General features: G+C 41.7%; 1 protein-coding gene across 1 annotated transcript in view; it reads right to left on the minus strand.

Annotated features, from left to right (window-relative positions):
* Positions 1-10,298, minus strand: part of FAM71D (family with sequence similarity 71 member D) — a 28,887-nt gene extending 18,589 nt beyond the window's left edge. The window contains exons 1-4 of the mRNA XM_032245863.1: positions 9,691-10,298; positions 6,270-6,469; positions 4,433-4,985; positions 1,194-1,441 (exon numbers count right to left, since the gene is read on the minus strand). Of these exons, the coding sequence (XP_032101754.1) occupies positions 1,194-1,441; positions 4,433-4,985; positions 6,270-6,469; positions 9,691-9,939 (1,250 nt within the window). The 5' untranslated portion in view covers positions 9,940-10,298. The remainder of the gene's footprint in view (positions 1-1,193; positions 1,442-4,432; positions 4,986-6,269; positions 6,470-9,690) is intronic.
* Between the last annotated feature and the right edge of the window lie 2,182 nt (positions 10,299-12,480).

Genomic DNA, 12,480 nt, shown 5'->3' on the forward strand with positions numbered 1-12,480 from the left:
TCAAGCAATCCTCCCACCTCAGCCTTCCAAACAGCTGGGACTACAGGAATCCACCACCACTCCTGGCTAATTTTTGTATTTTTTATAGAGCTGGGGTTTCACCATGTTGTGTTCTAAGTTCTAAATAGAACAATTCTAAATTTCCTCATTAAAAATAATATAGGCTCTGGTTTGTGGTAAATATTCTTTATTGTGCTAAAAGAAAACTCACTACTATGTAAATCTTTTCTGTGATCAAGAATATCAAACATCATCAAATGTTTTTACAATATTGTGGTTTTTCTACACTTCTGTATTTTAATAATGATTAATATTAAATATTTCCCTAATTTTATACTAAGCTTACTATATTTTCCCTGCTATGATTGTAAGACTAGCATTTATTGTCACAACTAGGATTAACTTTTTCCTTTTCTTACTACTGCACTTGACTAGTCTTTAAAAAAGAAAAAGAAAAGTTATTAGTTGGAAGTGTAGAGAAAGATAAGGGATACATAGAGAATATGTATAGAAGAAAATATAGAGAAGTATAAAGATGTATCTTTAATGAAATAAAAAGTACTAATAATCACTATTAAAGTCAATGCCTCAACTCCAAAATATGTGAACACTGATTCTATTATATTTTCTTTCTTTTTTCTTTTGAGGCAGAGCCTTGCTCTGTCACCCAGGCTGGAGTGCAGTGGCGTGTTCTCAGCTCACTGCAACCTCCACCTCATGGGTTCAAGCGAGTCTTGTGCCTCAGCCTCCCGAATAACTAGGATTACAGGTGCCTGCCACTATGCCTGGCTAAGTTTTTAAGTAGAGTTGGGGTTTTGCCATGTTGGCCAGGCTGGTTTGAACTTCTGACCTCAGGTGATCCACCTGCCTTAGCCTACCAAAGTGCTAGGATTACAGGCGTGAGTCACCACACCCGGCCTCTGTTATATTTTCTGAAGCACATACAATTGACTTCAGGTAGACAGCCCAGAATGCCAACTGAGTAACATGAGAAGTTGGCATGAAAATAAAAGTTATCCAAGGCTGAACCAAATGTGGGTCATTCAGAGTTGACTACATCATCATGCAGTTACACTGCATCTGTCTCTGAGAATCTTCAGTGGCAGAGTCCTGAGTTGAAAGACTAAAGCACACACCTCTTTACTAATATTTCATGTCTTAGAATTGCTTTGGCATTTTCCTGTCTCACATACCTGGATTCTTCAGCCTTGAGAGCCGTGCTCTTAAAATCAGGTGTCTTTTCTTCAGAGGTCTTATCCTCCATCTCCTTGGATGTATTTGCCTCACTTTCTACTGGAGTCAAGGTAGTTTGAAAATATCCTTTACCTTCAAAAGTCACAGTTATGTTTGAGATGGTGACATGTTTTGGGGATTCTTTCAACTCACTCTTACTTTTTGTATCTTGTAGACACCCAGGCTGCAGAATGTCTTTCATTTTTTCCTTTAAAAATAAAAAGCAGCAGCAAATCAGGTAACAGAAGAGCATCAGCTAATAGATGTTTGTGGAGCAGCATCTAATACAGGCACCATTTCATTCATTGTCACTGAGCTCCTGTAAGTAGTAAGGAGGGAGTGAGGCTTAGAGTGGTACAACCATGGGGAGTGCCCAGAGTGTGCTGGCGGCAGGCTGTGTGGTAGCCAGGGCCTGCCCCACTGCAACCTGACACATGTTCCCAAGCTTGTGTTGTCACCTCACAGAAGACATTTGGCTTCTAATTACAGTACTTCTCTGTGAATTGTCAGTGCAACAAAGGTTTCCCAGAAATGCCACTGATTCCCCAGTCTCAGTTTGCTCTTAATTAGAGCATCTAATAGGTGACAGGGGTTGGGGACTTATAATATAAAAAATATTTTTTTGGTCAAATGACTTAGAACCTGTATCTAAAACTTAATACTCTAAAACCCCCTCTCCTCCTAATTTCCCAGTTTCTGTTAATGTACCATCTCTACCAGCTGCTCTCTGATTCCCTCAGAATCACTGAGGCCTCAAGGCCAATGAGGGTTAGCAGGCCCTAAAGCTGGCTCTCTAATGTTCTTCATGTCTGCATCTTCTTCTTTCCACTGCCCCGCCTAGTCCATTACTTCTTGATATGGTTTTGTCCCTTGAAAATCTCATGTTGAAATGTGACCTCCAATGTTGGAGGTAGGCCTACTAGGAGGTGTTTAGGTCTTGGGGGCAGATCCCTTGTGAATGGCTTGGTGCTATCCTCACTGTAATGAGTTCTCACTCTGAGTTGATGTGAGATCTGGTGTTTAAAAGAGCCTAGCACCTCTTTCCTCTTTCTTTTGCTCCCTCTCTCGCTATGTGATGTGCTGGCTCCCCTTCCTTTCTGCCATGATTGTAAGTCCCCTGAGGCCCTCACCAGAAGCAGATGCCGTATTGTGCTTCCTTTACCACCTACAGACCCGTGAGCCAATTAACCCTCCTTTCTTTATTGATCGCTCAGCCTCAGATATTTCTTTATAGTAATCCAAGAATGGCCTAATACACCTCTATTACATTTCCTTGAAAATAATGCAATAATCTTCTTCCTTAAAGGTAAAACTCCTGACAATAAAAGTCATATATATTTATTATAGCATATTTGGAAAATCATATAATGAATAAAGTTAAATATAGTATATTACTGCTTGCCAAGGTGGGCGGATCACTTGAGGCCAGGAGTTTGAGACCAGCCTGGGCAACATGGAGAAACCCCATCTCTACTAAAAATACAAAAATGAGCTGGGCATGGTGGTGGGCACATGTAATCCCAGATACTCAGAAGGCTGAGGCATGAGAATCGCTTGAACCTGAGAGGCAGAGATTGCACTGAGCTGAGATCTTGCCACTGCACTCCAGCCTGGGCAATGGAGTAAGACTGTCTCAAAATAATAAGAATAAATTATTGCTTGTATAATGTCACTGCCCAGAAACAACTATTCCTATGCACATTTTACTCTCATCTTTTTGTCTATTTATTTTGTTTATGTCTACTTTGAGATCATCTTGAAGTTCCATCTCCTTTTTCACTTAACATTTTATTGTAAGCATTTTCCTCCTGTTATTAAAAATTGTGTAGAACAATTTGAATTTTTCCTAATTAAAAATTAGTGTTTCTGTTTTGTTTTGTTTTTGTTTTTTGAGACAGGGTCTCACTCTGCCACCCAGGCTGGAGTGCAATGGCGCAATCTCAGCTCACTGCAATCTGTGCCTCCCAGGTTCAAGCAATTCTCCTGCCTCAGCCTCCCAGGTAGCTGGGATTACAGGTCCCCACTAACACAATGGCTAATTTTTGTGTTTTTTGTAGAGATAGGATTTTGCCATGCTGGCCAGGCTGGTCTTGAACTCCTGACCTCAGGTGATCCATCTGTCTCAGTCTCCCAAAGTGCTGGGATTACAAGCATGAGTCACCATGCCCAGCCCTGCCATCCATTTTTCTTTTCTTTCTTTCTTTTTTTTTTTTTGAGACAGGGTGTGACTCTGTCACCCAGGCTGGAGAGCAGTGGCATGATCTCGGCTCACTGCAACCTCTGTCTCCAAAGCTCAAGCAATCCTCCTCTCTCAGCCTCCCTAGTAGCTGGGACTACAGGCACATACCACCATGCCTGGCTAATTCACCTGTCTTGGCCTCCCAAAGTGCCAGGATTACAGGTGTGAGCCACTGCACTGGCATTTTTTCTATTGTGGACCTAGAGGAAGTTTTTCAGCAGTAGTCTTCAGATCTCTTTACCTATAATCCATCCTGCATTTGCTTAATCTTTTAAAAATACAGCTTTTTCATTCCCTTACACAGGAGACTTTGGTCACTAAGGTTTGCTCAAATAGTGAAGTTCTCATTTTTAAATTTGACTCTCAAGGCTTTTAAGCAACTTTCCAATCCTATATTCTACTATTCTCCACCTATATTATCCTCCAGCCCAACTGAACAAAACATTTTTGGACATGACTCTCTGGCCTTTTCTAAAGCCACTCAACTTGTTTTTCATTATCCTATTTCCATCCTTGTGTTTACCCATCAAAGTTCCATCCCATCCTTCAAGATCCTGAATACTGCTATATATTTTTAAACTGGAAAATAACCCTTTCATTGTATTAATATCCTCATTTTAGAAGTGAGAAAACTGAGGCTCATGAATTCTGTGACTTGGGCAAAGTCACACTAGTAATATGTCACAGGTTAAGTCTAACTTGGGTCTTCTGATTCTGATTCCAAAGTTATTTTCATTTCTGATACTGGGCTAAGATTGATGTTAAGGGTGGTCACTGCCTATTTCAGGAAACATCTTACAACTCCTTTACACAAGGATTCAGAGATCAAATTTCACTATTAAAATTAGGTTACAGTTCCATATCATCTTGATCATCAATGTCAGCTAACCAAGAAGTGTGATCTTGGTAATCACTCTAGTTCTTGATTATTAAGGCATGAAAGTCTTCGGTGACACGTACCTCCTCCTCTTGCTTGGCCCTGATTAAGTCATCGTTTTCAAACACGACTGTGACTCCTGAGCATTTTGTAACATCCAAGTTTTCTGTGACTTCTGTGGCTTCTGTGACTTCTGTGACTTCTGTGACAATTCTTACATCTGGGACCTCTGGGACCTCATTTTCTGGAAGATCTGTAACATCTGTGATGTCAGTGATGCCTGTGAATTCCGAGAAATCTATGCTGTCCCTGACACGTACAGGGCCTGTACCTGCATGCATGTATGGGGTCGCGATGGCTGTGAACGCTGTGATATCCATCACGTCCATGGAGCCTGTGATGTCTGTGCTATTCGTAATTCCCGAGAGACTTGAAACCTCTGATACTTTGGAAACTTTGGCTTTCTCCTGATTCAGGAGGGAGATGAGGGCCACCCACTGAGAAAATAAGGTGTCCTGTTTGCATGCAGAGGCGCAGAGCTGTAAGTAGTAGGCTCGACCACTCACCAGCTTTACTTTCAGGCGCATGTTCTCAGCATCATGCACAGAAAGAGTCACAAACTGCAGAGGGAGAAACCTGCAAACAAGCACACATGTAACATCATCTGGAGACTTGATTGGAGGCCTATATATATAGTTTTTGTTTTTTTGGTTGTTTGTTTTGAGACAAGGTATCACTCTGTTACCTTGGAGTGCAGTGGTGGTGCGATCATGGCTCACTGCAGCCTCGACTTCCTGGGCCCAAGTGATTCTCCCACCTTATCCTCCTGAATAGCTGGGACAATAGGTATGCGCTACCACACCTGGCTAGTTTTTGTATTTCTTGTAGAGACAAGTTGTACAAGGTAGTTCTGTATTTTTTGTAGATACAAGATTCACCATGTTGCCCAGGCTGGTCTTGAATGCCTGGGCTCAAGCAATATACCTGCCTTGGCTTCCCAAAGTGCTGGGATTACGGGTACGAGCCACTATGCCCAGCCTCTTTCTTATTTTTTATGGTAGTTTGAAGAATGAGACTCAAGACACCAGACTTGTCTCCCAGATAGGTCTGGGTAGGGGCTCCTGAGGACCATCTCATCTTAATCATATGACAAAGGCTCTGATGTATAAAAACATCAGAATGGACTGGGCACGATGGCTCACGCCTGTAATCCTAGCACTTTGGGAGGTCAAGGCTGGTGGATCACCTGAGGTCAGAAGTTCAATACCAGCCTGACCAATATGGTGAAACGCTGTCTCTACTAAAAATACAAAAATTAGCCAAGTGTGGTGACGTGGGCCTGTAGTCACAGCTTCTTGGGAGGCTGAGACAGAAGAATTGCTTGAACTCAGGAGGTGGAGGTTGCAGTGAGCCCAGATCGTGCCACTGCACTCTAGCCTGGGGGTGACAGAGTGAGACTTCATCTCAAAAACAAAACAAAACAAATAAAACACATCAGAATGCCAACTATTTACCATTAGAAAGTGTCCATTTAAATTCATCCTTCAAAGTTGAGACTTAAAGTTAAGCAATTTGCTCAAGATCATAGAGTAAGTTAGTGGCTGAGACAAGACCAGAGTTAATTCTGTTGGAAGCTGGGATGCTGGGGAAGAGGAGGCATGTTCTAGAAAGGCAGTTTATTATGAGTCTTCAGTTCCTGTTAGTTAGGTTTAATTTTTTAAAAAATTAACTGCCTGTTTGACATGCTTTATCATACATGATTTCCCCCATCTTTAAGGATGCTCCTCTTTGTCATTTGCAGCAGGGAGTGTGAGTGAGATGCTCCTTTAGCACAATTGTCATCAGTGTTTCCATTTTCAGATCCGCAAGGGTAACGCACATTTTCTGAGAGATCTTTAACCTCCTGTCTTTATAACTCACCTAGTGAGCACCAGTTTCTCTGCAGGAGGAGATGTCAGGAGACTTTTAAACAGGGGTTCTGTATCTTTTTGAGCACCAGGTGTCAGATGTGCCAGTAGCATCACATTGGGGATCTTGTGGGTGGAGCTGGAAGAACAGATGCCTACAGTCACCCAGTTGGCTCGATTATGAAGGTAAATGGATTCACCTCTCCTGTTGACCTGAGTGCAGAAAACAGGAAAAGGTGTTATCTGATGAAATGTGTGGCTTTGACAACCTTGCTTGCCTGAGAAGTGTAAGAGAGGGCAGGAAATAAAGGAGAAATGAACCATGGTGTATCTATTCCTTCACTTGGTCATGCTAATTCTTGGAGGTACCGCAGGGAACAGGCACAGTCCCTGACCCGTGGGGGTCTACCAGGGCAAACATTAAACAATTTAAGTTTGTAACTAATTATTACTGTAAGAAGTTTTACCAAGTACAAGTTCAGGATGTTACAGGAACATGTAACACAGGACTTGACTTAAAGTGGGGAGATAGGCAGTGATGTTCAGGTAGCAGCTAGGTCTTAGAAGGTACAGACATTTACACATAAGTTTATTTAAAATGTTACTGACATAAAAGACAAGTAGCTCAAATGTACAAATAATATGCAATATTCTTTAGTCTTTAGTTTAAATTCCATAGAGCCAATTAATAAATTCCACAAACTCTTGCCAAACTCTTCTTATATTTATAACCTCAGAAATATAGACAATAGTAAAATGTAGTAAAAGATTAGGAATGAAGAGTTTTGAATATTTATTTCCCTTATTTTAGATATAATATAATTTTAAGTTTATAAAATTTAATTTTTGAGAAGATAATTTTTTTTTTTGAGACAGTCTCATTCTGTCACCCAGGCTGGAGTGCCGTGGCATGATCTCAGCTCACTACAACCTCTGCCTCCCAGGTTCAAGTGATTCTCTTGCCTCAGCCTCCTGAGTAGCTGGGATTACAGGCATGTACTACCAAGTCTGGATAATTTTTCTGTTTTTAGCAGAGATGGGGTTTCACCATGTTGGCTGTGCTGGTCTTGAACTCCTGACCTCAGGTGATCTGCCCGCCTCAGCCTCCCAAAGTGCTAGGATTACAGGAGTGAGCCACTGCACCTGGCCTATAATTTAATTTTTAATAATGGCTGTGTTTAAGAACTGACTTACACATTTCCTGAATACTTACCAGGCAACCAGTTCCAGCACACTCCTGGATATGGGGTCATGGAAGTCTCCCCTGAGAAAGAGACCTCTAGCTGATATCTAAACCCTGTGGGCAATAAACTGGCTGGGTGGAGAGGAGAGGTTTCCAGGCAGAGGAACAGCATGTGTAAAAATCTCAAAGTCCAAGAAACGTGGCCAAAATCTCTGCCACTTGGTAGAAGAAGAGACTGGAGGATTAGCAGGCAGGAAGGTGAAGGAAGGCAGAGAGGAGCTACACTGTAGTTTCTCCACTGTATGATAACTGGTTCAATTAAAAAATGCATCATTTGAAAGAAAGAGGTTGTAGCTCACACTGTCGATAACCTATCCCAAACTGTGCCCCTCTTCTTCCTGATTAACAGAATCTTGGTTTTGTCCACTATCATGGCTCAGGGATAATGACGTAGCTGAGGGATTAAATCCCGATTAACCTAAGTGGATAGTAGTGGTCCTACTCTACCCCTTGCCAGTGACTGGTTTCAGCAGGGGCTGTGACCAGTGAGACATAGAGGGGCTCTCCTACAACCCTGAAAAGCCTTTCTCAGAGCCACCAGGAGACAGAGCCACCAGGATGAGATGAATGTCTTCTACTTCTGGCAGTTGTCCTGTTTGGATGTGGTGACCTGAGGGGAGCTAGCTTCAAGGTGATAGAGCAAAAAGAAAAAACCTGGGTCCTCTACTGGGAGTGAGCTTTTGCCCTGGGGTTCTTTCACTCTATTTGAGATAATTGCTTCCTTTTTTATTTTTTTAAAAGTATTTATTTGTTTGTTTGTTTGTTTTTACAAAGTCTCCTCTTAACCTCCAGGCTGGAGTGCAGCAGTCCCATCCTAGCTCACTGCAGCCTGGAGCTCCTGGGCTCAAGCAATCCTCCCTCCTCAGCCTCTCAAGTAGCTAGGAATATAGGTGTGCAGCACTGCACCTTGCTAATTAAAAAAAAATACTTTTAGAGATGGGGGTCTCACTTGTTACCCAGCCCAGTCTTGAACTTCTGACCTCAAGCAATCCTGCCGCCTTGGCCTTCCAAAGTCCTGGGATTACAGGCATGAGCCACTGTATCCAGCCTAATTGTTTCTCTTTTTTCATTTAAACCTGTTCAGTCAGGAATCTTGATAACATGCTGCCAAACACATGTTAACCAGGGGTTGTGCATCTTGAAGGGTATGACTTATCAAATTATGATAGGGGCTACGTCTGACCTATCGACTGCTAACTACCACAATGTCGGAAAAGTACTATGTAATTTCATTAGAGTGCACAAAAGGTAACTAACTTGGAAAGGGCACAAGATGAAAGGTGAAGAAATAAAAACATTATTAGTAGGAAAGAAGTATGTAGAAGGTAAAGTACATCAAATCATGACTTGTCACACACATTCTAGGGACATCCTAAAATATTAGATGTTTTGGGAGGTGAAGAGCTCACACTAGTACTCAAGTATTGGTGCAGAGAATGTGTTTATGGAAGATGAAGTTTCCTTACTTTTTGAAGAGTCTGTTGTCCTCCCTTGTCACCCCTCTGTGAAATCAGCTGAGAGCTGCTCAAATGTGTTAAGAATTAGACGTAATAGCTCAGTGTTTAGTGTTAGACTTTGATGCAGAATTTCTAGGAGCTTTAAAGGTATGACCCCTATCATTGAACTCATTTCACCATTTCTTTGTCTGAATATTTTAATGTTGAATGTTTACAGAAAGTTAGCATTGCTCCCAAATGCACAGAAATGTAGTTTCATTCATAATGTAGGTACCTTCTTATGAGAAGGAGGCTTTTCTTTCCAACACCATCTGACAATTATATTTTACCTTCAGAATTAAGAGTTAAGATTCATTGTAACCCCTAGTTGTGTCATAGATGTTCTTTAGAATGTCTTCTACACCTAAGAAAGAAGTTACCTGTGTGTTTCCCTGTGGCAGGAAATACCAAAAATGGCTTCATGTAATTTTGGGAAGATTGCGATAGAATGACAATTATGGTAGAGTTAAGACAGAAGTCCTTCACAAGAGTTTATTGGGGACATTTGAAATGAATGTCCTTTAACATTATAATTATTTCAGGTTTTTAAAAGTTCCCAAACTGTTCTCTTTAGTAGTATCACACATTCCCTTGGCACATTTAAAACAATTTTCCTCCCATCCTTTTCAGTTTTCTTTGAGAAAATTAATTACTGAAGTTATTGGAACTTAACTCAGGTCTTGAATATGATTTACCTGGATAAAATTGCTCTCTAACATGGGAGGAGATACAAAAGGACCATACTCTCCTCCATCCAACATATTTTGAAGATGTCCTGGATCATGGGAGTGTGGGGTGCAGACAGCATCTTGCTTATTGATCCTCATGGTAGGTTTGCTGGTGTTCTTCTTCATTGCACTTGCATATAAACAAAAACACTGAGGGAACAGAAATACAATTAATGGATACAGAGAGAATTTAATATCAGAATTAAATTGCTTCATTTATTTATTCAGCACACTTTATCAGTATCTGTGATATGCTTGACACTGCACCAGGCACTTGTATTAATACATATATCTAAACAGGACTGGTAAGAGCCGTGCCCTCTTGAGCTTACACTTTATAGGGAGACAGGTAGTAAGCAAGCCAAAAGAAAACTCAAACAAGATGTTGGATGATAGGGACTCTCAAGACTCGAAAATAGATACATATAATAAAAAGTGACTGGGATCTGGGGCCAGAGACACTTATTAGGGTATTAAGGAAAGGGCTTCTAGGAGGTCTGTCAATATATTCCCCCACAGACCATTATTTTCTATCTTCCAAATTAATGGTACTCTCTCCATCATGCAGCGTTCTCCAATCCCTTTTTGGAAGTAGGGTGTCAAAGCTGTACTAAACTGAGAACACTTTTCCAGACTATTCACCCATAACTGAGGCTTAGCTCTTAGTTGCATGCTTCTTATGAGACCAAGTCCATGGAAAAATTGTCTTTCACAAAACTGGTCCCTGCTGCCAAGAGGACCACTGCTGTAGGCAGCATTTTCAGTACATTGAGTCCCCAGGAGAGAGAAAGAGGAAAATAAATCTTGGAAAGTAAAGCAAGTGGAAGAAGAAGGAACGGGGAAAGGAAGGAAAAGAGAAAAGGGGAGGAGATTGTGTGGCCTTGCAGCCAACATGGTTTGTCTATAAGAACCATCAAATCTCACCTCAACTCAGGCCAAGCCACAATCCTCTCTAGGAGATGAAGTTTTTAAACTCACTTCAGTTTGAGCTTCCTCCTTTTCATGATGAAATCTTTTGTAAAAGAAACAAAAATAGAAAATCAAATGTATACAGGCCGTACACAATGGCTCACACCTGTAATCCCAGCGCTTTGGGAAGTCAAGGCAAGCCCATCACTTGAGCCCAGGAGTTTGAGAGCAGCCTAGGCAACATAGCAAGATCTTGTCTCTACAAAAAATACAGAAATTAGCTGGGTGTGTAGTGTGTGCCTGTAGTTCCAGCTACTTGGGAGGTTGATGTGGGAGGATTACCTGAGCCTGGGAGGTTGAGGTTACAGTGAGCTATGATCTTGCAACTGCACTCCAGCCTGGGCAACAGAGTGAGACCCTGTCTCAATAAAACAAACAAAAAAAAGCACTAATTTGTATACATAAGAAACTAATTTCAATTCTAAACCTTACTGTTATTTCAAGTGTGAGGTCAATGCCTTAGAAAGAGTTAAAGTTCTTCTAAGTATACTGGGTAGGTGAAGCGGAGTCCAAGGGTGCTGTCTATGTCTGAGCTGAGCTGTTATCCATGATCCTCACCATGGTCTTTTGGTGAGTGGAACTAGAAAGTCATGAGTTCATAGCTCATAATTGGCCTGAAACTGCCAAACAGTGAAATCCTGGGCTCCTATAGCCAATGAGGATATTTGATGATGTGGCAAAGGAAGCAGTACAGATTATATTACTGGGGTTGCATTTAATTGCTATTTAAAATGTGCTCCTGAATGATTACCTGAAAACCTTTTGTTGTCATCTTCTAGTAAGATTAAGAAAGCACCTGGCCAGGAGCGGTGGCTCATGCCTGTAATCCAGCACTTTGGGAGGCCAAGGTGGGCAGATCACTTGAGGTCAGGAGTTCTAGACCAGCCTGGCCAATATGGTGAAACCCCGTCTCTACTACAAATACAAAAATTAGCTGGATGTAGTGGTAGATGCCTATAATCCCACCTACTTGGGAGACCGAGACAGGAGAATTGTTTGAACCTGGGAGGTGGAGATTGCAGTGAGTGGAGACTTTGCCATTGCACTCCAGCCTGGATAACAAGAGCAAAACTCTGTTTCAAAAAAAAAAAAGAAAAAGAAAAAGAAAGCTCCTATATGAAACTTGTAGAATGTGTGTCAGACGCTTGGAAGAAGGTCCTAAAGACTAGAGTGGAGCCCTTTAAGAAATACACAGAGGATGATGGCACAGGAACAACAGCTGTGGGAAAATTCCAGTAAGAAAGCATTATTTAGGAGGCTGAGGTGGGCAGATCACCTGAGGTCAGGAGTTCGAGAACAGCCTGGCCAACACGGTGAAACCCTATCTCTACTAAAAAATACAAAACTTAGCCAGGCATGGTGGCATGCACCTATACTACCAGCTTTTCCTAAAAGCCTCTCTAGGAGATCTCTCAATATATGCCCACTTGGGAGGCTAAGGCAGGAGAATTGCTTGAACCTGGAGGCAGAGATTGCAGTGAGCTGAGATCATGCCACTGCACTCCAGCCTGGGTGACCAAGCAAGACCCTGTCTCAAATACACACACACACACACAACACACACACGCACCACAAACAAACAAAAAAACCTAAAATAAAGCATTAAGTTATATAATTAGCAGCATGTTTTCTTTCTTAGTGGCACATAAAATTTCTTTTTGTTTTTTTGAGACAGAGTCTCTCTCTGTCATCCAGGCTGCAGTGCAGTGGCATGATTTCGGCTCACTGTAACCGCTGACTCCCTGGTTCGAGTGATTCTCCTGCCTCAGCCACCCAAGTAGCTAGGAT

This window comes from Sapajus apella, unplaced genomic scaffold (genome assembly GCF_009761245.1).
Source record: "Sapajus apella isolate SASKATOON/1434 unplaced genomic scaffold, GSC_monkey_1.0 scaffold59, whole genome shotgun sequence".
Taxonomy (NCBI): Eukaryota; Metazoa; Chordata; class Mammalia; order Primates; family Cebidae; genus Sapajus; species Sapajus apella.